Consider the following 27,674-nt stretch of genomic DNA (forward strand, 5'->3'; position numbering starts at 1 on the left):
ATGCGACCACAAGCTGCTTGAGGCCATCATGTGCAAACTGCTCATCTTCACCTCCCTGACTACAGAGGATGATATGATCTCACAATCATCCACAAACCCAGTAAGGCAATACTTGTTGCAGACACACCATCCAGAAAATCACTGTCAGACCAAGGGGACAGCTTCAGCGAAAGCATGGATATCAAAGTGCAGTCATGCTAAACTTGCTGCGATCCAGAAGGAGATCACAAAAGCCATGCAATTTACTTGAAAAATGCATTAAAGGCCTTAGGAAAGATAAAAATGACACTAAAGTTTCAGAGAGTTCTGCAATCGGTGATGAACTGTCAGAAATGCATGGTATCATCTTCAGGGTGAACCGATCATAATTCCCACCTCAATAATAGCAGAAATTCTGTCACGTATTCATACTGGATATATGCGCTGATAGCTGGTCATGATATTGAATTGGACAACCAGAAAAACTACTACCTATCTAACTACTACCGAAACTTGCCATCACTCTTATGAAAGCATTATGGTAGAGCCTTATGGCTGGGGGTATCATCAAAACTATTATACATACACACAGAAACACACTAATTGAAAGACAGATAGAAAACACCATTTGTATCTCTTCCAAATAGCAAGCACGGATAACAGAAAAGTCCTATCAGTCTCTTTTTAGTCTCTTTTTGTTGTTTGTACTTTAAATGGATGAGATTTGCTTTGTCTATTTACTTCTAGTTTCTACAAAAACTAGTTTCTCCAAATGCATTTTGGAAAAACTGGTGATCGAGAAAGTAATCCACTCATTCATCTTCTCAATGTGTCAGAGAAGTGGGCTTAAATAAATTAGCCCAAATGCACCCAAAATCCAGCAGGCATTTCACTCTCTGTAATCTCTCGACAAAACTGTCACTGATAGGCTGCACGAATCTACAGTCTGGGGTAGAAAGAAATTCCTCCCAGCCTTGCTTCTTCATACTATTATATGTATTTTTACTTATGATTTTTACCATTGGTGGTGCTGTTGTCATTTGTTTTTGGCCAGCTATTAGCAGGCATGTGCTCCATTTTCCTAGAATACAGACCATCAGATAACAAAGAGCCAATGCTCAAATCCCAAACTGGCCATGGCAGGTGGTTACCACAGATCTATTCACCTGGAACATTAATGGCTATATCGTCACATCAGTTTTGACTGCCGTGCTAGATTTTGTACTTGACAAACTTTACGACACCACATCTACTGTTGGTGTACGCAAGCGTAGAGCAGGTTTCACCAGGCAGGGCACACCCAAAACAGCCATATCCAGCAATGGACCTCAATACAAATACAAAGGACTTTGAGATTTTTGCTAGTTCATGTCTCATATCTCCATCATTAGCCCACACTATCCACAAAGTAATGGGATAACAGAATAAACAATAAAGATCTTAAAATTCCTACTGTAAAAGGCAACAGTGGATCAGAATATTTCTTATATGAGTCTTCTGGAATATCACAACATCACTGTCGACAATTTCAAATCACCTGCACATTCTACAGCTGTCAAACACAAGCATGTGTACGTGAGAAGAGCAGAACATCAGCAATGCCAAAAGCAATGCTATGACAGGTCAGCCAAATCACTTTCACAGCTATAGCCTGGTGAGTGTCAGACTCCGACTACACGAAATTGGAAGCCAGCAGCTGTCAGCCAGCCAGCACACACTCATCAGAAGAGGATCAGGTGTATTGCAAAAATCGTTGACACAGAACACAATAGCGCAAATGACAACTCAGTATGAAACTGAACAGAGCTGAATAAAACACACATTACCGTACGAATACTACAACACAGATACCGGAGAAGCTATACAAGAACACAACAACAGCTTTGCTCAGAGTGTGCAGGTGTAATGGCTGCCAGCCATGTTAAAATGTTACCAGCATGTTAATGAAAGTGAATTATACTACTGACATTTTGGTATTTGATTCATCCAGTTAATGTGTGCTTCACAAAACAAGACAGACCCCAACAAACTCTTTATTTCATCAATTATCAAAAACACTCAGTTGATCCTTATTAATTAGGAGTAAATGTGGACAGGTTTGAATTTGAAAGGAAGCACTGCAAAGGCTGAGCTGCATTATTGGAAGAATTCTCTTTTGGAGGTTCTCTTTCACTGTAGACTTGTTTGGTTTAGTTTTGTGGACATGGCTAAAAGTAAATCAGCTACGCCCTTAACGTGTTTGGTATATTTGGTTTTATAGATGATTGGTTTTGATTAACATATGCGCATCATTTTTACCAAAACTTTTGTAAGTGACACAAATGTTTAGTTCGGTTTGGCCTATAAAAACATTTACACTCAACTTTACTAAATTTACATGTATATTAAACTTTACATTTACTAGGTATAATGCTAGCTGGCTAAAGTTTTGGTGAGGCAAACATTAACATGCCAAATATTAACAAATAAATAAGTAGCCTGATATTTAATAAGAAGCATTTCTGTCATTACACAAATATGTTTTGAATTGCATAAACTTATAGTCACATTTCAGTGAGTTTAGTAGGATTCCATCCATGTTTTATTGCTATACATTCCAGGTGAAAGAGCAATTTTGGGTCTTCTTCCTCCCAGCTTGGCGATTCATGATGTTGGTGTGTTGCTGATATTACTGCTGATATTACTGCTACCGGTCCTCTGTTTATGTGTTATCATTAATAAGAACACAATGCATTATTTGTGTAACTCCTTCACTGGGACTGGCAGGCGCAGAGGCCACGCCCCCTTCTCCGCTGATGGACTGACGGGTATACAGGCCATGCTGCCTGATCAGTGGAGTTTGTTCTACAGTTTCAGATTCTAAGCAGAATACTTAATAGCTACATTAATGATTAATAGCATGTTCTTAATTCAGCGGATCTACACAATATGCTAATATTAGCACTGATATTTATTAACATTTCCCTATTCTTTATTGCCTCTGAATGGGCCCTTGCTTCTGATAGACTTATGGAGTCTCTATTCCGCCACCTGAGAGGCGAGGCCTGCTGTAAGATAAGGAGGAAACACTCAAGATGACCAAAGGCTATACATCACTCCAGATTTTAAACATTCATTACTGCTAGACAGTCTGGAAAAGAAGTGCTGGCTCAACTGCCTTAAGCTGAGCAATTTCTCAAAAATATCAGCATGATAACAAAGATGTTCAACATGAAGACAATTGTCCACGATTATAAATCAAATTTACAGGTTGGTTACTGTACAGTGTATATAGATATACGCTGGTTATTGTGCCTGATTAATTTCGTTTTATAGAAAGAACATAGATCTTGTTCTAGTGGTTCGCTTTTTTCTTTTTCTGAATGTTCTGCTTTTTGAAATAGGGTCATGAATTCCTGCATAACCTCCACGTCACTAACCTTAGTTACACCAAAACTTGGTTTTGCCAGTAATTTCATCTGATCCAAAATCAAACTGATTACAGTCTGAGTACACTATTGTTACGTGACTCTTTTTATGTCTAGAGATATTGAGGCAGTAACATGAGGAAGAGAGGTGACACTTGATGGGAAAGGAGGGACACAGACAAAATCAGTTTAGGGGGAAAAAAATAATTATTTTACTGTACACTTGCACAGGTAGATATTACAGTATGTATCTAGGGATTCAATACAAATGTAGTAGGGGAAAAGAACAGTACATGGGGTGACACATGCCGCTCACCTAGTGTCTCTAAACAAAACAGTATTCCTATCATGATATGTAAAGGTGTGCCAGTACTACCTGTCCACACAGTGCGCTGGAGGGGAAAACAAAACAGACTAGCGAAACACTCAATATTTTCGCTAGTAATAAGGCAAGGCTACACAGAGAACAATGACTATCTGCTATCGGTGGAGCCTTTATACTCAGAGCTCCGCTTCCTTCGGGGAAATCACAACACCAAGTGGTGGAGTACCACGAGTCAGAGGTTCAATCACTGACCGAGGCGCCACCTATGAGCAAATCAGGGAGATGAGGAGAGAGAAAACGAAGAGGAAGAAGAAAAAAAAACAATCCGTGCCTTGCTGGCATGTAACACTATCTATAATTGTTTTCATTTCAGCTCTTATCTAAAACTGAAATATTCTACTGATATGTATTAGTCAATAAATCAAGAATCACAGGTTTATATCAATGCGCTCGTTCTTATACGTCATTGTTTCACCAGTTACAGCTTATTCACAGGGACTAGTGCTTTGGACGTGCCACATAATCTAAAACAAATGGATTTTAAATTGAAATGAAATTTTTGGAATCTAAATTTCTAATGATGTGGTGAAGTTTTCTGTAAGGAGATGCTTATTTAATATTTATTTAAGTAAATCTGCTTCATCACACCATTGCAACATGCGACTTAACTTGATTTTTAGTGTCTTCCCTGGCTAAGGTTAACTTTTTCCATTGTGAAATGACCTTTGAAGATAAAAATAATAAAAAGGATTTTCAGAATCCAGGTTCCTAGCTAGGCTAACATAGTAAGATATTACTATTGCTAATTTTAAATGACTAAATATTAATTTTATACCTAGTCGAAACCAACATCTTAACTACCAATGGTTCAAGCCACATCCACTTTATCCCAAGCCCCCATCCTGGTCATTTTTACCCACAGTCCACTGTTTTTGTATATTGACCACTGCAGGATAAATGTGTGACAAACTGAATGTGTTGGAGAATATTAAACTGTAACAGCAGAGCAGTACTCTCTATTGCATTGTGGTATTTTCGGGGCTCTGACACGCCTGATTCAGCTTTCCCTGATGAATTAGTGCCTTAGAGAAAGAAATAGCGTGCCAAAGGACTGATGGGAATTGATAAGTAGTGCTACGTGCTAACATGCAGTGATGGATGGTGCAGGTCCAGAACATGTCGCAGTCGATTGAAGTGCTGAACCTGCGCACTCAGCGGGACTTCCAATACGTCATGAAGATGGAGAACCAGATGAAGGGGCTCAGGACAAAGTTCAGACAGATCGAGGAAGACCGCAAGACCATCATGGCCAGAAATTTCAAGGTAAACTTTATCAAGTGCCTTCATAAATTAGTCAGTCTCTTCATATAAATGTTTACAGTGGCATGAAATAACACACCTGTGTAATCAGAGTGGAAGATGGAAATGGCTACAAACCCAGGTGTGTTCTCCCCATCGGTGTGGTTCTTTAGGCAGGTGAGAACAGAGCAATCACACTCCGGAGCAAGAGCATCTGTGTGAGGTGGCCTTGGTCCACTTTCAAGTGAACTCTAGCGAATCAACTCGACTGCGGAAACTGATTCAAGTGAATGAAAACAAGCCAAAAGGGTCAATTTTGCTTTGAGTTGGACTCATATCTATGTGAGCCTGATGACTAGTTCTTGTACAATACAAGCTCAATTCAGTTACAAACTTTATTAAACCTCATTTTCAACACAGCCAAGTATAAGAAAAGAGAAATTATAGAAAACAAATCTAGAATATAAATAATAACCTTATAAAAAAATAAATTGAATAAAAACTATTACAAAAAAAACAATAATTAAAAATGATTTATGATAATGCCTATGATTATAGACTGAAATGGACCAATAGACTAAATAATAGAGGAAATAAAATAAAAACAATAACATGATAAAACAGTTACAAACTGAAATATGGATATTATTTAATAAAAATAATAATAATAATAATAATAATAATAATAATAATTTTCAATGGATATTAGAACTGATTTGAAATGATGCATTTAAATAGACTAAAGTGAGCTGAGCTTTAGCAGATCTTATTCAATTCAATTCAATTCATTTTTATTTGTATAGCGCTTTTTTACAAAGGTCATTGTCTCAAAGCAGCTTTACACAAACAAAAGTAAAGTGAAGTGTGTGTGTGTGACGTGTGTGTGACGTCTCTGATGAGACCAGAAGAACGATCCAGTCATCACAGTGAGTTTGGTAAACTCCACTCTTCAAGGTCAACACAGATATAAACCTATAAGATCCTCGTAAATAAACAGAAACTCATTTAGGCCGCTAGAGCGGTGCACCTGACTTGAGCATCCAGCATGCACTGATGCGTATTGTGGCTGTCTGTGGTGATAAATCTGAGCTGGGAGTGATAAACTGAATCCAGAGACTTCAGCATGGTAATGAAAGCATTCCTATGGAGCACGACGCCATAATAAGATCTCAGAGGACAGATGTCTTCACAATCGCCTTCCTGCTGTACACAAGAAAACTATTTTTAGTTCTGTAAAGAAATCGCTATTGGCTAGCAGCACAGAGTGAGAAAGGGTGTTTTTCTTTCAGAATGAACGGGATCAGTTGCAGTGATTTATTAAATACATGCACGGTACATATGACATGTAACACAGTAAACACACAGAACAGTGCCCGTAATGCATAATATAACCACACAATTGTTAATTCACACATTCATTTGTTTGTTGTCTGTGTTACATTTTCACCATGATCAAAATATTTACATTGTAGTCTGTTACAGAAGTAACAGTATCATCACTATAAATTGTGAACAAAAGCGGGCCCAGAATTGAATCTTGCGGAACAACTTTAGTAATCAAATAAGTGTGTATCAGAGATGTGTCCAGGAAACAGATTCTAACTCAGCTGTTTGTCATGTGCATGTGTGTGGAAATCTAATGACACAATGATATTGGAAATAGGCAACAATTTTAATTTTTATGGACATTTGGCTTTGGGGGTTTAAACAAAGTGCAGCTTGTGTTAAAAAAAGACAAAGCATTTCCTTTTTGGTACTTATGTAAGGGTTCGGGTTTGGTGAATGCATTTAGCAGTTGTTCTCAAGTTAATGGAAATACCTAAGAAGATGGTTATACAGATCTGTGTGTGTGTAGGAGCTGAAGGATCGAATGGATGAGCTTCAGCCCCTGATCCCCGTGCTGGAGCAATACAAAACAGACACTAAGCTCATCTCGCAGTTCAAAGAGGAGATCAGGAACCTATCGGCAGTGCTGACGGGGATCCAGGATGAGCTGGGGGCGTATGATTATGACGAGCTTTACCACCGAGTGATGAGCCTCGAGACCCGTCTGCGCAGCTGCATGAGCAAACTTAGTAAGTCATGTCACTACATGTAAACTTAATATAGTAATTACCACGATCACCGTCATTTATACACACAGGTAAAGCAAAAATCCACCCTGGGTGGTTTAGTTTAAATTTCTTTCATTAGCATGTTGGTCTGTTTTACTTTGTTTAACAGTTTCCTACATTACCCACAATGCCGTTCGACTAACTGCTGAAAGAGGTGCAGTGGGATGAAGCCCAGAACTCCCCTTTTATATAGTTCCACAATCATTCTTCATTTATTTGAGGGTGTGGTCTGGATGCGCAACAACAGGCATTACTATAAACACAATCAACCTCATTATCAATGGTGCAATCACTCATGTGAGCGAAAGGACCGCTAAACATTAACGCTATTCCCATCGTTGTTGGTATTACTGTCATTTCTCTTATAACTGTCATTACACATCATTATCATTTCCCTTCTGTTTATATCACCAATAAACATTGCACTGCCAAATATCATTACCAGAATGACTAACACACACCTACAACTACTGCTAATGCTTCACACCTCTCAGTAAATATAGGAACTATTACCCTATTCCAGGCTGATTGTAATGCAGTCTCTCTTCAGTAAAGTTGGTCAGAGGTCACTGAAGCCTTGACATCTAGTCCATCCGTTCATCCATTTTCCATACCGCTTATCCTACACAGGGTTGCGGGGAGCTTGGGGCCTATCCCAGGGAACTTGGGGCACAAGGCAGGGGACACCCTGGACAGGGTTGACTAGTCATATTTTAGCTTTCAGATTTTCAGAGATTTTAGTTTCAGCATATTGATGTATTTGTCTTATAATGGTGCGAGTCATGATTTGAGTGATTCCATGATTGTGATGCCATTTAGCTCTTTTAACACCTAAAAAAATGAACAGTCTTATTTTTATAAGGTTAATTTGCGGCATTTTCCTCTTAAATGAGTTACAAGGTTGAAAGTAACAAGGTTGAGCTTTTACAAGAATACTCAAAATGTGATTAACTAGCATACATGCTAATGTCATGAGGACATTAAAGACATTCTAAGAATTTACCCACAATTATTTTGTTCAGATCACTCCCGGTTGAGTGAATGCTGGCATGTCTTACAGGTACTGCTCGTCCATTTTTTTTCAGTTATTTTGTTGGTTGTATCATTCTCTTATTTTATTATTGTTAGTATTTGTCTTAGCATTTCTTTTTTAACTCCCATTAATCCATTTGGATCTCTGATCATCTACGTGGATGCTTTCTTCATTCTACAAAATTGAATTATACTTTGATGTTGGAGTTTAATCTAAACCTCCAGCCCTGAACCACAAGATCACATAAGGATTTTACTCACAATGATTTTACAAGGATTTATACATCAGTGCTTGGATGTATAAATCGAATAGTTTTCACCATATATGCTATGCTAACTACTTACTGGCATAAGCTGAGCCTGTGCTGCCTCGTGCCATTGTTCTGACTTAGTAAGTGGGTTCTACTTAGGTTCTACTTCCCTTTCTGAATGCTGATCACGGTGTCTTCCAGGTAGTTGGCTAATGGGGTATCAAACTAGTTGAGTTTGTAAATGGACATTTCAAAATGCCCATTTAAAATGTGGCTCTCGCTACAAACACAGCACCCACACATCAAAAACAGGAAGCATTCCCTGCTTTTGGAAACTGAATCGTCAGTGTTTGTGTCTACAGTGTGGCATGGATTTTAGATTATTAAGAAAAGTGCCTAAAGCAGACCCTGAGTGGTTGCATCAATATATTCTGTACTCACCTAACTCTGCAAACACCAAGTTTGACTTGTTAATCATCTGGTCACTGACCAATAAGGTGATGTTTATCTCTGATGTAATCTTGGACCACAATATTGATTTTATATGTCTGACTGAAACTTGGCAACAGCCTAACAACTGTATTGCATTAAACCAAGCCACATCCCCACAATATCGGTATCTGGATAAACCACACATTACTGGTCATGGTGTTGGGCTTGCTGTTCTGTCTTGCTCTTATTATTATGTTATAAGGTCAAATTTGTACTGATATCCATGTAACATCATTTGGGTGTCTTGCTTTGAATGTCACTGGGCCTAAACCATTGCTGATTGTTTTACTTTACTGCCCACCAAAAAGATCATCTGATTTGATTAATAATAATAATGATGATTTCCTGAATGTCCTGCAGTCTTTTGATTTTACTCAGTAAATTTCCCCACTCACACTAAAGGTCACACTTTGGATATTGTGTGTTCATTCGGTATCACACCTCTTAACCTGAGTCACATGGATTTTGCCATCTCCCATTACAAGGCTGTGCTTTTTGACCTGCCTATTCCATCTCTATCAAGCAAACACCTAAAACACCACAATATCACTTTAGAAATGTGCCCTTCAGCCCTTAATAACATGCTCGAGCACTTTCTTATTTCTCTGTTTCCCACTCCATCCGCAGATGCTCTGGACATCCACTATAACCATATTGTCTCCACTACCCTAAATCAACTAGCTCCCCTCACAACACGTGCTATGACCTTCACTCATCCTTCTTCCTGATTCACTCCTGAGCTCTGCTGTATGAAAGCAGCAGGTTGCCAACTAGAACACTTCAGCAGGAAGACAGAACATAGACAGAACATTTATTTCCAGTTCCAGCAATCTTCCATCCCTGCAAATGAGCCTGTCTCACCCCCTTCCCTGTCACAAGGCAATTCTATGATTTTAATTCAATTCAATTTTATTTGTATAGCACTTTTAACAATGGACATTGTCACAAAGCAGCTTTACAGAAATAAATGGATTCACAAAAAATATATTGTAAATATGTGAATTTATCCCTAATGAGCAAGCCAGAGGCGACAGTGGCAAGGAAAAACTCCCTGAGATGATATGAGGAAGAAACCTTGAGAGGAACCAGGCTCAAAAGGGAACCCATCCTCATCTGGGTGCAACGGATAGTGCGATTATAAATAAATCCCTTCTATTATTGTGTACTATATGGAGAAATAGTGCAATTGTGCAACCAATAAATTAATCACAGTTTTTGCAAGAAGTCCACTGTCCACTGATGGAGTCCTGAGTACGAAGGTGTTCGTGGCAACCGCAGCCCCAAAGCCACTCCAGCAATCGCAGTCCCAGGCCATTACAGTACAGCTCCCAATATGTGATCCCCAAGCCATCTCCACAGCCCCCAGGTGGGACTATCCCAAGCAAACCAAATGGTTCTTCAGACCGTCCATATGGGGCCACCCCCAGCAGCAGTGAGTGAACTCAACCGATGAGAACTCCAACCAGAAGTAGGGCATCAGGATGGGTCAAGCAGCGAGGAGGAGCAGAAGGGGCATCAGGATGGGTCAGGCAGCAAGGAGGAGCAGAAGGGGCATCAGGATGGGTCAGGCAGCAAGGAGGAGCAGAAGGGGTCAGGATCACTGGCATCTCAGAAGTAGCATGTGTAGCTCGACAGAGAGTGAGGGGGAGAGAGAGATGGTTAGAGAGGGAGAGATTGTTAGGTAAGCTTTTGTCCTCTAATGGTTAAGGACGATGTACTTTGTGTGCAGAGTGCAAGCAGGGACTCCGGCAGGACTAGCTATGACAGCATAACTAAAAGGGAGAGCTAGAAGCTAACACAGTCATGAGGGCACCCTGGGACATAAGTCACCCAGCCACTCCACTGTTGACAAACCTGAGTGAGCGCGTGAGTGTTTTACACTTGTTGAGGAGAGTTACATTGCTAAGCTGATTAAGGCACCTAAAGCTACCACATGCCAAGATGACCCGATGCCTACTCACTTGGTTAAAACATGTCTGCCTTCATTATACCTACTAATAACCAAAGCTGTCAATGCTATGTTTAGTTCTATCTCTGTTCCCACCAACTTGCACTTACACCAGTTCCTAAAAAGCCTGGATCTGCCCCTGAGGAGCTCAGGAACAAAAAATCAAGTTCTAAGCTGTCTTTTGTTGGAAACATACTGGAGCATAGTGTAGCAGCTCACTTTCAAGATCACTTAGCCTCCAAAAACCTGTTTGAGGTATTATAGTCTGGGTTTAAGCAGAGCCACAGTACTGAAATTGCCACAGTGAAGGTTACAAATGACCTGCTGGTTGCATTGGACTGGGGGTTGCTGAATATACTTGTTCTTTTGGACTTCACTGCTGCTTTTGACTGAGTATGCCATAGCATACCTTTGTACAGACTTAAAAAAAATGGTTGGCCTTACTGGTACTGTCCTTTCCTGGTTTAGATCATATCTCTCTGACAGACAACAATTTGTATTAAATCTTAAGTGTAGGATTTGTCTCACCTCTGCCATGGTGTTCCTCAAGTTCTTGGCCTATTCTTATTCATCATATATACAGTCCCCTCTGAAAATATTGGAACAGCAAGACCAATTCTCTTTCAATACGCTGAAGACATTTGGGTTTGAGACAAAAAGATGAATATAAGACAATAGCTTTCATTTTCTGATATTTATATTGAGATGTGTTAAACAACTTAGAACATGGCACCTTCTGTTTGAACCCACCCATTTTCAAGTGATCAAAAATACTGGAATATGATGGGTGTTTCTTGTTGCCCAGGTGTACCCTGTTAGATTGACAGTTTAAAGAATTAATAGCTCTGAATGTCTACTCGTGGTTTGAGCCCTGAGTTTCACTTGTGAGGACTGCATTTGTTGTTAAAAAGGATAAACCAACATGCAGACCAGAGAGCTGTCTATGAAAGAAAAGCAAGCTATTGTGAAGCTGAGAAAAGAAGGAACATCAAACAGAGCAATGGGCATAGCCAATACAACAATTTGGAATAAACCACTGGTGTATTAACAACCAGACATAGAACAGATCGGACAAGGAAAACAACAGCAGTTGATGACAGAAAAAGCTGTGAAGAAAACCCAAAACAGTCAGTGATATCACCAACAATCTCCATGGGGCAGGGATGAAGGTAACGCAATCCACCGTTTGGAGAAGACTTCGAGAGCAGAAATATAGAAGCCAAACTATAAGATGCAAACCACTCGTCAGCAGTGTGAATCAGAAGTTCTGGAACCAGGATTAACAAGGCCAAAGAAAGAAAAGGATCTGCTGATGATTCAAAACATACGAGCTCATTGGGCCAAGTATTTTGGAGGTAATGTCATGGCTTGGGCTTGCTTAGAATGGGTTCACTAACATTTATTGAATGCAGTAGTTGATGATGTCAGTGTGTTGTTGGCTTGATGCAGTTATTGCAAGCAAGGCATATGCAACCAAATATTAAGTGTTATTTACTTTAAAACTATCTGTTCCTATACTTTTGCTCACCTAAAAATTGGGTGGTCTGCCACCAAAGGTGCCACGTTCTAAGTTGTCTTCAGTGTATAGCAAAAACAGAGAGGGGACTGTATGCTCCCCCTCAGCAATATCAGCAGGTGGTACAGCCTGCAGTTTCACTGCCATGCTGATGATAATCAGATTTACATACATATCGACCCCTCACACACACACTGCCTTCACCAGCTTTCTAATGGTAACAAATCTGAGGTCATACTAATTGAAGCACTACTCATTATTTATCCCAGGTTTTATTACATACACCTCAGCACACTTTCAAAGCCATGGTGTCACACTGGACTCCACACTCTCATATCAGTGACACTTTTAAAACACCTAGACAGCATTCTTTCACCTTAGGAACATTGCCAGGCTTTGTCTGTCCCTTTCCTCTATTCAGCAGACACTTAACCATGTTTTTGTTATCTCCAGGCTTGAATACTGCATTGCTGTTCTTTATGGACTACTAGTGTAGGGTCTTAACAAGCTTCAATGTGCAACACTCAGTTGCTAGGGTTATCACCCACACAAGATCATGGGAACATATCACACCCATACTCCAAAAGTTACACTGGCTCCCTGCTGCCTTCCATATACAAGATAGTTGTTCTGGTCCTTAACTCTCTGCATGGTCTCAGTTCCACCTACATATCTAGCCTCCTACTCCCATACACAACTGCACACATGCTTAGATCCTCCGACACTCACCTGCTTGCTGTCCCATCCACTCGCCTCCACACCGTAGGAGTGTCGCTGCCCCTAATCTGTGGAATTCTCTCACTCTCCATCTTTGTGCTTGCACTTACTTTCAGCATTTTTTAAAACTCACCTAAAAACTTGTCTTTTCTGCCTTCCATGTGCTCACACCCAATGATCCGTGCACTCAATTTTATTGTGCCCTTAATTTTTTATATTATAGGTTATATATGCATCAGCCATTAGATATATTTATATTTGCATTTTTCTGTTTTATATTCTTTTGTTTACCATTATTATTGACTGTTTTAATTTAAATTAAAATTTTTAAGTTTCACTTACTATTATGTAACTGTACAGTGTCCTTGGGTACATGAAAGAGCTTGTATATTATTATTATTATTATTATTATTATTATTATTATTATTATTATTGAATTATTACTTTTAATTTCAGTCTATAATTTGTGTAACAGGGTTGTACTTTCAAAGTTACCTCATCAGTCAATATCACAATATCATTGAAAATAAAGAAAAAAGAATGAGAGAACTTACTTTTCTTCTTCCTGTGATCTTTAGGAAATTTGTGTGATGCGATTATTTCTGTTGAACATGTGACATGGAATATTCCAAATAATTCATGGGGATGAATGTGTTGAGGTAACAAGGTTGAGTGAATGAAATAAACTATGCAGTATATGGCCAAAAGTATGTGGACTATACCTGACCATTGAACATCCCATTCTAAAACCATGGACATTAATATAGAGTTGTTCCCTCTTTGCTGCTACAACAGCCTCCACTCTTCTGGGAAGGCTTTTCATTAGATTTTGGACCATGTCTGTGGGGATTTGCCCATTCAGCCACAAGAGCACAAGAGGTTGGGCACTGATGTCCGGTAAGAAGACCTGGCATGAAGTTACTGTTCCAGTTCATCACAAAGGCTCTGTGCAGGACACTTGAGTTCTTCCACTCCAACCTTAACACACTATGCCTTCACGGAGCTTGTTTTGTGCACGGGGCAGTGAAAAGAAATTCTAATGCTACAGCATACAAAGATATTCTAGACAATTGTGTCTTTCCAATTTTTTTGGGAAGTTTGGGTTTTGGGGAAGTTCAGATGCCCATATACTTTTGGCCATATAGTATGTTTTTCATAACCTATAAAGGATAACTAGTAGAAAAGGATGTTTCAAGGATGTGATGTTAAATGGATTCAAACTTTAATGCAAAAAATTTTTAATTACATTTTAACATAAAGTGTAGTTATAATGGGCTGGGACAAGCTATTTTCAGAACTTATTCGTCTGAAACATACACATAGGTTGTTGTAAATTGCCTTTAATTTACCTTTGTAAATGTAATATCAGTGTGACAAGTGACACTGCAATCATGGATCACTGTTCTTCCATTAGACTAGCAATCATAAAACTCAGAAATATATTAATAGTCATTCCACCAAATAACCTTAATAAATATATATAACATTTGCTAAAAATGTGTCCAGCATCAAGAAACTGCTTAAAGCACATCCAACAAATGTTTGAATGCATTATTGATAGCCGTGCTTATCATGCCCTGGTCTAGGGGTTTGAATGTGTTAAAGCGGTTTCATATTTCTGTTTTAATATGCAGAACACAGCAATACACATTATCAGCGCTGCCATGAAATTGGCTTCAGGAATCTAGTTAGGAGGAATCTAGTCTTATCGGTGTATTCCATTCTTTCACAGCGTGCGGCAAATTAATGAAAATCACAGGACCCGTGACCATAAAAACGTCAGGCACCCGGTTCGGTGCATGGATGACCGACCCAATGGCATCTCCAAGAAACAACAGAGTGAGTCACTCTTCTTTCTTTTGTGTCCCTAATGGTTTAGAGCAGTGGGATCTGAGATAATTGGGGGAATCAATAAAACGTACCCTTGTATCATGTGGTAATTGTGGTCCTGTGGTAGATAAACACTCACTTCCTGTGTAGATGGCTATCTTTCAATACAATACAATAGAGCTATCTGTTTATAGAGCTAAATGTCAGCATCAACAGATCAATAATGCATTATGATTAAAGTGTTCAGCTGTTCTAGTGAATTAATTCATGTAATTTGAAAAGCTCAATGATGCCTTCATTACACTACCTTCCTGATGCAAGCCTGGGCTTTCTGAGGTCATTCTGGGCTCATCGCTGTCATTAGAGCATTGTCGCTGTGTTGTTCTTTGAGCAGGAGTGATGCACTTTTTCCCATGAAATTAGAGACATTTGGCTAATGAGTGCTCATCAGTTTGTCAATGTAGACTGTTTTTCTCTCTCTCAACAAACTGCCATGTAAATGAAAAATAATAATAAAAAAAATTGTCCTGTGCCTGGTAGATTGCCTGCTACTGTTTGGGATTTGTATGTAGTACTGTATGTAGTATGTAGTGATGAAAAGAATGTTGATTTAGATATGCAGCAGTTCAAAATAGATGCAGATGTTGGTGTCGTATGTCTCAGAGGAAGCATGTGTTTGCGCCACCCTCCCTGGTTGGTAGATGTCATGTGATAGGGGAGAGTAAGCTAGGGGCTGGGAATTAGCAAGATCAAATTGGGGAGAAAATGGAGGAAACAAAAAAAAACCATTTGATTTGATTCAGAAAGCAGTTAGGTGGCTTTCCTGGATTTTAACTTATCACCTTGCACCACATTCCCTGTACTGGACATGCCCAACAGCAGCAAGGGGGAGCAGGTGTAGAAACCCATATATGAAATCTTAGTTAAATACAGTGTGGTCTCCTGGGTCTACACCCGTTCTTGGAGGGGTTCAGAGATCGTACCTAAACAAACAGCATCATGAAAACAAAAGAACTATCAAAACAAGTCTGGGACACAGTTCTGGAAAAATATCAATCAGGGTTTGGTTATAAAAAGAAATTTCCCATACTTTGAACATCCCATGGAGTGACATTAAACCCATTAGTAAACCATGCCTAGAGGAGACCATCCACCAAAAGTGTCTGGGTAAAGAGTAGATTAATCAGGAACCAAGGGTAACTCTTATCATTATGCTACTACCAACATGCTTCACAGTGTAGATGGTGTTTTCAGCTTTTTGAGCAGTGTTGGGTTTCTACCAACTGCAGCATTTTGTGTCGATCTCAAAAAGTAAAATTTTTTCTCATCAAACTAGAGAACCATTTCCCACATGTTTGCTGAGTCTCCACCATGTCTTTTGGCAAACTCCAAACAGGATTTCATAAGGTTCGACACTCTTCCATAAATCCCAGCATTGTGGAATGTTTGGGCTGTGGTTGTACTGTGAACAGCTTTGCCCATCTGAGCTGTGGACCTATCCAGCTCCTTCAAAGTTACCATTGGTCTTTTGGTTGCTTCTCTGGCTGTGGATCAAGTTCTATAATAAACCCATTTCCAAGGAAAGAATCCAATTCAAAATTGGGTACAGTAAATGTACCCAATTTAATGAGTAACTGAGGGTACAATGTGTTGCTCATGAGCTATTTTGAATGCAGATATCTGAACTCACACCTGGAACAACTTCCAGGTGTAAAATACCACTGGCCTAATTTAAAAAATCTGTTCTTTTGTTTTTTCATGCAGGTCTGGTACATGGACACATACACCAACAGCAAGGTGGTGCGAGAATACAAATCCATGGCAGATTTTGTTTCAGGTCAAGAGTCTCGAACATACTACCTTCCATTTAAGTGGGCAGGGACCAATCATGTAGTGTATAATGGATCGCTATATTACAACAAGGAGCAAAGCAACATTGTGGTCAGGTACAGCTTTGAGACAGGCCGTGTGCTGGCTCAGCGGGCACTCGAGTATGCCGGCTTCCACAATGTCTACCCGTACACCTGGGGAGGCTTCTCAGACATTGATCTAATGGCTGATGAGATGGGGCTGTGGGCTGTCTATGCCACTAACCAGAATGCAGGCAATGTAGTGATTTCTCGCTTGGAGCCTGACACATTGGAGCCTCTTAGCACTTGGAACACAGAGTACTCAAAACGCAATGCTGGCGAATCTTTCATGATCTGTGGAACTCTCTATGTTACCAACTCACACCTTACTGGGGCAAAGGTCTACTACTCCTATGACACAAAGACGTCCACCTATGAGTATGTGGACATCCCCTTTCACAATCCATACTTCCACATTTCCATGCTTGACTACAATGCTCGAGAAAGGGCACTCTATGCCTGGAACAATGGACACCAGGTTATCTTCAATGTCACACTGTACCATGTCATCAAAACTGAAGACGACTCATAAAAACACAACAGAGAATCTGTTGGTGGCTGTGCCAGTTTTTTCCTGTTTGCCTGGAACAATGGCCATCTTCAATGTCATGTTCTACCATGTTATTCATAAAGAGTCAAATGGTAAAGATAGAGTGGAGGTGCTCTGGGGCTATGACACAATGTTTTTGTTTGCCTGGAACAGGATCCACCAGGTCATCTTCAACATCTTGTGCTAGCACTTTATCAAAATCGACACAAGGGACAAAGAGGACAGCAGCTATTACATGATTTTCTCAAGACCATTTTCAAACTTGCTCATCAAAATCCAAGGACATATAGAACATATAAAAAGGATTTATAAAGACAGGGAAGAAGAGTCCAGTGGGTATCACAGGATTTTCTAGTTCACCTGGAACAATAGCCACCGGGTCTTCAATGTCACATCCTACCATGTCATCAAAAATGTGTATGATTCTTGAAGAGTGCAGTGGCTATGACACTTCTTAATCTTCAGTAACCACTCTATTCCAGTCATGGTCATGGCTGCTCCAGAACCCATTCAGAAACACTGGGTGTGAGGCAGGAATACACCCATAGCAGGGCACCATGCACACACATTCATACCCAAGGACAAATTAGCATAGCCAATCCACCTACTGACAAGATTTGGGAGTTGGGAGGAAACCGGAGAACCAGAGAAGGAAAAAGAGAGAACTTGCAAAAATCCACATGAGGACAACTCATAAAGACCATTTGTAACAAGATGGAGGAGTAGCTTGTTGTCTAAAATATGATTTTTTCATTCATCAAAAGCAAGGGCAACCAAGTCATCTTCAAAGTTATACTCCAGCACATCAATAAAACTGAAGACTGATTAAAACTTATTTTCTTGTTCAGCTAGATCAGGAGTCATCAACCAACAGACCATGGTCCAGATGCAGACACAGCAGAACTGAAATAAATATAAATAAATAAAAAAATAGGCCATAGACTCCAGGTTTCTAAAAAAATAAAATAACTAGTTGTGGCCAATCATATGCATTTATGCAAATGATTTAGCTGAAGGCAGCTCATTTGACCAGAGACTAGCTACAGGGTGAGGGACATTAGCTCAGAAATGAGAGCATTTTCACAGATTTTTAATTTTATTTACCCACTCTGGTCTAATTAGTGAAATTTCTAAGAACTAATTGATAATGGTTAAACATAAAAAGCTGAATACCCCTGATTTAGAGCAACAGAGCATGCCGTCTTCAGAGTCACACTCTACCACATCATGAAAACTGTGGATGATTCATACACACAATTTCTAAATACAGGGAGGGGTCAGGCCACTGCGGCATGATTTTCTTGCTCACCAGGAACAATAACCACCACTCTCCAAACCGAAGACACTTGTAAAGACACAATCGGTGAAGGCAAAGAGGAGGAGCTCAGCGGTTACAATATGATTTTATTTTTCTTTTAGAGCCACCAATTGATCTTAAACCACATTATCATCAAATGTGAAGAAGAGAAAATCAAGCAGGAGGAATGTGGTGGATAAGGAGTGATAAATAGAATGATAAATGGATGTCATTGGCTTTTTTATTTGACGAAGAGCAAACAAAAAGAGACAAATGTAGTAACAAAAAGAAGTAATGTTCTAGTGAACACATGGACAAGAATGGCCAGAATGAATGAACGAACGAACGAACGAAGGGATGAATGGCAAACAGAATGAATAGGATGAATGTTGTTGAATTCTTTCAGTTCTCTATGCTGATGACCTTGCCTTACCTCGCGCCATTTAGTTTCGTGCAGTTGTTAGATTTCAGAACGCTTTTTTTTTCTGCATGAATGCTGACCTTTTTTTTCATTGTAATTTATTATTGTCCTAGTGTTAAAAAGAAAACAATTGTCTTGTGGAATAAGTTTTAATAACCAAGTCAGTGCTATTTGGCAAGAAACTGATTAGGTGTTCATTTGTATAAAGCATCACGACCTTCTTCTAAATATGAACCAAATGTGAACGATTGTAACCTTTTTCATGTCTCTCTGAATTAATTGTGTATATGAAATACACTAATGCCCAATTCAGCTGGTTATACTTTACATATTTTAGTATACATCAAGTGGTCAGGGGCATAAAGAAGAGTGTGTGATGGATAAAGTGGAAACGATGAAGGTTATAAAATAAGGACTATTTTTTTGTGCTGAGTCTTGTGACAGGCCGGCTCTCTGAAATCAGAAATTGTCACGCGTTTCCTTTGATGACTTTGAGTGCGGCTCTTCTGCAATTTCAATCAACATGAAAGGCAGAGGAGCAGCAATGATTGGAGTCCCTTAGCTGCAATTTCTTCCTCTCATGTCGGTGTCAAGATCCTCTGTCTGCCAGCACAAAGGGAATTTAAATGCTGCCCAGCAGTTCAGTGGGAGAAAATGGCAGCACCTCTGGGAGTTCGTTTATGACTCCACCACACCTGTGCTATCACATACTAATCACCTTCACTTCACACACACTTACACAAGGCCTTATTACCTTCGGTGATTTTTTTCCCGCATTTGTTATCTGTTTTATATTTGGTTAAAATAGTTTTTTTTTCTGCATTTTGTCCACCAATTACAGTCGATTGTTTCATGACCACACCCACACCAGTTTCCCTTTTCCATCTCAAGGCAAGTGAAGAACCAGCTCATGAATCTAATCAAGCAATCACGCAAGGTCACGAGTTCACTCTGTAATACGAAGCTATATTTTCAGACGTATGAAAATTGACGCATAGCTGTCCTGATTGGTTTCCTAACTGCTACTTTTGCAGATGGATCTGCGAATTTTCTCTTTCCTGCAGTGACGTGACAGCTGCATCCGAAGCAGTTAGTGGGAAATAGTGGAAGCAGAGAACAAATCAAACGGCACTCCTGGCTCTCATTTTCAATTCCACAGACAGCAGTAAAACCCCACAGTGAAGGAAAAAGTGGAAAGAAGCCATGAGCCTTCCACCATTTCTTTCCCTCTGAGTATTGATATTTGCCATTGTATGTATGTTGCTCTGAGAATGTGCATTATAGTTATTTTCATACTGCAAGACAACAGGAGGTCACAATCAATATTTTCACACCAAAATATTGATTGTGCAAATTTGACTTACAGAAAAATTAACAAATATACAAGAACATGTGCCAATATTGTTAACAAGCTGATTTTTATCACAAACCAGAAATTTACAATGAAACCTAGCGTACGTCAGCGCATGGGTCGCGTACATGCTACCAGCATAAACAATAACACATAGTAAACTCAAATGTTTGAATTTATAAACAACCAGCTGAGTGTAAAAAGGTTTTATATAACTCAAAGTTAGCATATTTAAATATTATAGATATCTAGCAGATCTGATATACACTATATGGCCAAAAGTATGTGCACCCCTGACCATCACATCCATTTGTGAGCCTTCCTCAAACTGTTACCACAAAGTTGGAAGCACACAATTGTATAGAATGTCTTTGTATTCTGTAGTATAACAGTTTCTCTTCACTGGAACTAAGAGGCTCAAACCTGTTCCAGCATGACAACGTCCCTGTGCACAAAGCGAGCTCCATGAAGACATGGTGTGTGAAGGTTGGAATGGAAGAACTCGAGTGTCCTGCACAGAGCCCTGACCTCAACCCCACTGAACACCTTTGGGATGAACTGGAACACCGACTGAACCCCAGGCCTCCTCACCAACATCAGCGCCTGATCTCACTAATGCTCTTGTAGCTGAATGAACACAAATCCCCACAGCCACGCTCCAACATCTAGTGGAAAGCCTTCCCAGAAGAGTGGAGCTCATTATAACAGGAAAGAGGTAATAAATCTGTTCAACAAGCACATATAAGTGTGATGGTCGGGGTACACATACTTTTGGCCATATAGTATATATTTAGCTATTTTAAATATTTAGATATTTTGAGATATTTTCTCATTTAATATTGACTTGAAAAACTAAATAAAATATGAAAAGTCTACTATTAAATGGAAATGTGCACCTTTTATTATTTATTATTGTTTGTTTTGTTTTTGTTTATTTTTGTATGCCAAGAAACAGTAAAAAATAGTAATGTAATAGTACGAGGTGATGCTACTTAATAATAAGCAGCTCCTCCATTTTTTTTTCTCCAAGCAACAAAGAACACAGCCCCGCCCACTAGGTATCTATTGGCTGAGGCTGGTGAATTTGGATAAAGTTGCCATACAGCTTTTATTTCACAAATCCTTTTCCTTTGTGTGAATCACTTTTCCACTGGGTGAATGTATGGTTTCCCGGTGTCTCTGATACCACCGTAGCAGTGGGTAAAAATCATAAATGCTACGGCTAAACTGTAAGTGTTGGCACCTCTGTTCATGTCTAAAGAGTATCTGCGTAATAAGTAGAAGTAAAGACTAAGTGTCAAATCACAAACTTCCAGAATCCTCAGAGAACCATTACCAGCATGGTATACAACTATAATCTCAATATTCCCGAATTCTCAGCCACTTGACCACTCATATGACCTCTGTCTCTATTCACACTCCCCTGATTACTAAACACACAGCATTCACAACTCTCTGAAATAACCCAAATTACATTATTTGATATTTTTACATTCCTGCTCCAGAGCTTCACACCCCAAAATAAAAAAAACGAAATAAAAAAAAATAGTTAGTAATGTTATTTACACATGATATTCTAGAAAGCTGAGGGTACAAATAAAACCAAAAAGAAATGTGTATTTACCTTTTTTTATATACATTTTCATCCTTCTACTTTAACAAGTCATATGTTGCTTGCTGAATTGTAGAAAAAAACCTTTCTACACAGACGTTCCATCTTCAAAACTCTGGCTATAGTGGCTATCTAACATAAGATCTTCCTGTAGCCAGACAGGAAGTGATGAGTCCTGGACAGGAATTTAGGTCTACTGGGAAAATGTTTAGGTTTAGGCTATACTTTCCTGAAATCACACTGGAATGGAAAAATAGCATTATTTACCAGTTTTTAAAATAACATTCTCACTCTGGAACAATGTAGAGTGATTTTATTCGCATTTTTAATAACATATAATGAAAATCTTTTGCTTTTTTATCTTGTCCCTGTAACATTTCGAATTCCTGATTCCAAGAGTTTGAGCTCTGTTAATGTTCATGTTCTTTGAGCCATCATCTGTACAAGTTGTGAAGATCGTCTGTTTGAAGATCGCCTGGTTTCAGTCACAATTTTCGATTTGTCCTCGTCTGCTTGACTGCCTTGTGATTTTAAATAAACACTCTGCACATGCAAGACAGGAAGTCTCTTTATTGGCTGTTGATTCATGTATCTGCTTCATAAAAAAGGATGAATCACATGGAGAAAGGCTTATCCAGGGGTTACTAATCTAGGGCTCATGATGCCATGTGGAGTTGCTCAATTTACAAACAGGGTCGTGAGAGAAGCTCACAATCTTCTATTTGGTTTTATTTCTTTATTTACAAATTTATATTACAGATATAGCTCTAACCACAAGGAGGAATTTCATGTGCTACTATTTAAAATGTTCCTGGGAGTCGTATGTAAACAAGCCACATTTAAATGGAGTGTACATGCTATTTTAATCCTTTTCATTATCCTGACTGCTGCACTGCTAGTTCCTCAACAAAATAGAGTGACTCTGACACGAAGGAACAACAGAAGTCAAGAAAACAAACATGATAATGTGCCCAAACATTTACTGAATATGAATTTACAAGTGTGACAGTAAATAATGTGGAGAAACTAAAATGCCTCATGTGTGGCAGTTTTGCTACAATGCAAACACCGAGAACCAAGATATTTCTTTGCGTGCACTGAAAATGATGAGCCGTATCTGTGCGATGCTGAATTCAGTGCTCTTGCCTGCTTTTAATCCATGTATCATTCGAAGCTGGATGTGATGGCAGAAATGAGACGTTCCCTTTCAAACACACCTCCTGACTCTGAAAAGCTGTGTCAAGAAATGCCAGCTCACACTTCCCACTAGCCTGGCCAGTCAGTGTAACGACATTCTTTTGTTTTTAGTTTGCTGAATATAACATATGATAAACATTTTCAAATGTTACAGTAGTCCTAAATGATAAATCTGGGATAATAAAATGTAGGGTGGTCAAGGCTTGGGGTTGCAGAAATTCATAATGTCCATTTGGGATTGTTTGTCCAAGAACCCCTGGGCTAATCAAACGTAAATCCATGTTCATCAATCTGAAACAATTGCAAAATACATCACTACAAACCTAGAAACAGCACTAGCAGACACTAAGGACGAGGAACAACAAAAAAGAACCTAGGAATCTGAAAGACACAAATTAGCATGGCTTAGAGTTGAAGATTAGCACTAGCAAGACGTCACCATGAGCTGGGATATATAAAAAAAAACAACAACAACAAAAAAAAAAAAACATGGCTTAATGAGAACGAATAAAACACATAAGAAGAAACAGGTGCAAAAAACAATCATGCAGTGTGTTTAGGGCAGAGCTGGAGGAATAAAAGTGTTAAGCAGCAGGATCAGGATCAGATTAACTGCGTCACACCAGACACTATGGGCCATATTCAGAGTGTGTGTATTGAGGAGTTAATACCGAAAATAAGAGGTCATGTGGTGATCTGTCAATTCTGTTCAGTGCAAAACAATGTCTGACACGTCACGTCTATAGTGTATAGTCTAAAAATCATTAGATTCAGAGTCAGAGGCCATATTTAGAGTCAGATGTAAGTTCAAAAGGTACATCAGTGCAGTATTTGCATGGGGAATGTTCCTCCTATTCAGAGTCAGGTTGTGCATATGCTTAAGGCAATGTTCTGTGTTTCAGAAGATGGCTTTTTCAGTAGCGTCTAAACCACCACATTTAATGATCAAAGATAGAAATAATAGCATTTTAAAAGACTGATATGATCATATATGAACGGGAAGATGGTGAGTGTTGAAATAAATCTAATAGGAGTCTCGTATATTGCTGGTATATTATGCATGAATAGTCCTAGTTGTAATTATCACACTATTCACTGGCTTAATTTAACAAAATGGCTTCTACACTTATTATTCAGCAGCACATAGAATAGCACTTGATCCAGCACATCCTGTTATTTTACTTTTTAATTTTTTTATCTTTTAATTTTAACTTTTTTGCTCTGAAAGTTACTCATGCACAAACTTAATGAAGCCATGAGATACTAAATCAGGGTCAGGAAATCATAATGTGTGATTCATGCTTTTAACTCACTATTTCGTCAAATGAATACAGTAATGCCAGTGTTTGTGTTAATTTACTGCACTCTCCTATAAAAAACTGTCTGAAAGATAAGCTGTCTGAATGCTCATCTGCTACACTTACAGAGAAACTTGAAGTGTTGCTAATAATTTTCCACTCCATGTGTGACTCTCACATAACTTCTGAATAGCGTTTAAGTCTGTACTTATGTCTGAGGTCTGAATTTCCGTATGAAATCCTCACTGTGCATTTAACTCCACTCTGAATATGGCCCACTGAGGAAAAATGTCAGACAGCATTTGCGTGACTTATTTTCTAAAGTGTCAGTTAACTTTAGAAAACTTGATAAGGTGGGGATTATGCCGATATGCCAGCTTGAGGCACAGATCGAACTTTAAATGCTGTCTAAGTCAAAATCAATCGCAAAAAAAATGGAGGCCAGATTCTCTGGTTGAAATACAATCGTTCTTTAAATCTGGTCTCTGTTCCCTAAAGCCCTAATGTAATAAACATTTTATCTTTCAGCTCTGCAGCGAGGTGGCTCTCACCTCTGGAGAAATAAAATGGTAATTTCTTCACGTCCCTTCCTTTCTCCTAAAGCCTTTGTTGGCTATCTCTGCCACACACACACACACACACACACACACACACACACACACACACATAGAGAAACTACATTGTCCAAGAAATGACCTGAATTCAGCTAAGCCTTGCTGCAATGTAATTGTCGGTCAGTGGAGTTATCTTTGCTCTGAATGTTTAAGAGAAGAATAAAGGGAATGTCTTTCAGCTCCAGCTATAGAAGACTCTGGTCTGAGAATAAATTCGTCTTTCACCTTAACGACCATGTATGAGCATTGCTTTCATGTTTAAATTCATTTTCCTACACGACCTCACAGCCAAATTAAAAAGCTAATGAATGATCCTGACTGTACAGGCAGCTCTGTGATTGCATGCCTAATAAATTAAAATGTCAGTGCATCCTAATGAAATCAAACACAAAGAGCAGGCTAAGCCTCATAAACCATAAACTACAGAGCTCGATATTTTCACACGATTGATGTGGAGTGTATATGCTCTTCTCTGAACAAGGCCTAATTATTTTCCTGCATAAATAAAAACACGCAGGCGAGCCATAGCAGCCGACGAAGCCAGGAGTAATTCGAGGGCAAATCAACAGCAAGGCCTCATTTAGTGTTGGAAAAGATGCCACTGATTTCCATATCAATCACCAGGCCTTCTTATTATCCAGAGCTCCATTTCAGATTCTCGGTCATTGCAGCAGAACTGGAGTTCTCAGTGACACCACTGTGTTAAAATATGTTTTTTTACACTAACAAGCAAAGCAAATCTGGAACATCTTTGAGAGGGACAGAAATAAGGGCTGATCAAATATGGCAAGGTGAAATTGGACACATACTGTGTCTCTGAATTAATAGAGAAGTTATTTTCACATGAAAGTAACATGAATATCTAAAGAAAACAGAGATGAAATGAAGCCACTGATCATAAAAAAACAACAATAAAAAACTGCTTCTAATACGCCAAGGTTTCTCATCCAGTATAAATGTCACTTTATTTTAAAGAAAGAAAGTTTCACATCCTGCTTTTCCAACTACATGTAATGAGACTCTTGTTACTGCACACTAAATTCATATTTAATTGCAGCATTTTTCCTGTCAGAAATGATTCTGTGGAGTTTTTCCAAATAATTTTCATATATTTTATTTGGTTTTATATTTATATAAACAGTTTATCTGATAAAGAATGAAAGATTCATGTTTATATAGTAAAACGTAGTGTGAAGTGGAGTTATTATCACCCTAACATTGATTATTTTCCTATAACAGCACATCCTGAAGTGCTTTATTCCTCTTCTAACACTGCATTTTGCCAATTATTACAATTTTTATTTATTAATGAATCACATCATATACTTTTATTCATTTATAGGTACATATAAAGTTGTGATAAATTAATGAATCAAGTTACTTACGTTATAGCAGCTATAAACAGTCGTTCCCTCACCAGTCTCTCTTTTTTCTCTCTCTTAAAGTTAATAAGACAAAAAACACAGCTTGTCATGTTACCAAGAAACCGCAAAGCGTAAACTCCTCTGTCCTGAAAATGGCAGAAAACATAAAGTTCCAGCTTTACCTCTGTCTGTTACAAAGCGCTGACACTGGAGACTCCTTCCATAAATGTTAAATAATCATCTCCTTACAGGTCAACAATTACACACCTTGTTTAATCCATTTATATGGAGCGTCTGCTGTACACGTCCCTGTAAATGAGCTGTTACTACAGAAAAGATAAAGTATTAGAACGAGCGAATTAATATAAACCTGGGATTTGCAGCTGCACTACTGTCAGAGCTGCTGTTATAGAAAATTAATCAACTCCTTCTGACCAATCAGACTCCAGAATCCAATAGCACTGTGGTATAAAGTATGTTTGGGTATGTGCTGTACTGTATGATACTTTATGATAGACTTTTAAGCTTTGCACTGGAGCTACAGAAGCAGTTGTGTCTTGGCTGATGGACATTGTGTGGTTGTTGTAATGTCCTCTAACTGAGTGATTCAGTCATTGAATACAACTCAGTTGAGTATCAAAGCAAATGAAGCTCATACATCTTTATTTACATCAGTAATTTTAGTGTTAATTGACATTTATGATGAAATATTAGCTTGCTCAGTTAGCCAGTTGAGCAGACAGATTGCTGTGTGTGGGAAGTAAACTAGGTCAAGAGCTCAAACGCTGTGGAATTGAGAAACGGCTGTAAGATCAGCGCAGCACAAACACACATTATTCATCTGCCGGTTGCTTTCATGCAAAGTGATGTACAAGAGACACAGGATCCATCTGTCAGGGGAAACTGACGGACTAAACACTGGTGCTTGCGGGAACTACGCAGGAGTGCTACACACACTTAAATACCACGGCGCTGTTGAGCTCTGGATTGTGATTGGTCAGAAAGTGTTGATTAATTTTCTATAACAGCAGCTCTTACAGTAGTGCAGCTGCAGATCACAGGTTTATATGAACACACTCGTTCTGATACGTTATAGTTTCTATAGTAACAGCTCATTCACAGGGACTTGTACAGTGAACACTGTGATATA

At 38.9% G+C, this 27,674-nt stretch overlaps 1 protein-coding gene across 1 annotated transcript in view; it reads left to right on the forward strand.

Moving 5' to 3' along the window:
* olfm3a (olfactomedin 3a) overlaps positions 1 to 24,199 on the forward strand; it is a 50,874-nt gene extending 26,675 nt beyond the window's left edge. Inside the window, exons 3-6 of the mRNA XM_026947944.3 lie at positions 4,879 to 5,034; positions 6,866 to 7,085; positions 14,813 to 14,919; positions 16,675 to 24,199. Coding sequence (XP_026803745.1) covers positions 4,879 to 5,034; positions 6,866 to 7,085; positions 14,813 to 14,919; positions 16,675 to 17,352 — 1,161 coding nt within the window. The 3' untranslated portion in view covers positions 17,353 to 24,199. The remainder of the gene's footprint in view (positions 1 to 4,878; positions 5,035 to 6,865; positions 7,086 to 14,812; positions 14,920 to 16,674) is intronic.
* The last annotated feature ends 3,475 nt before the right edge of the window (positions 24,200 to 27,674 follow it).

The sequence above is a fragment of the Pangasianodon hypophthalmus genome, chromosome 1 (assembly GCF_027358585.1).
Source record: "Pangasianodon hypophthalmus isolate fPanHyp1 chromosome 1, fPanHyp1.pri, whole genome shotgun sequence".
Classification (NCBI taxonomy): Eukaryota; Metazoa; Chordata; class Actinopteri; order Siluriformes; family Pangasiidae; genus Pangasianodon; species Pangasianodon hypophthalmus.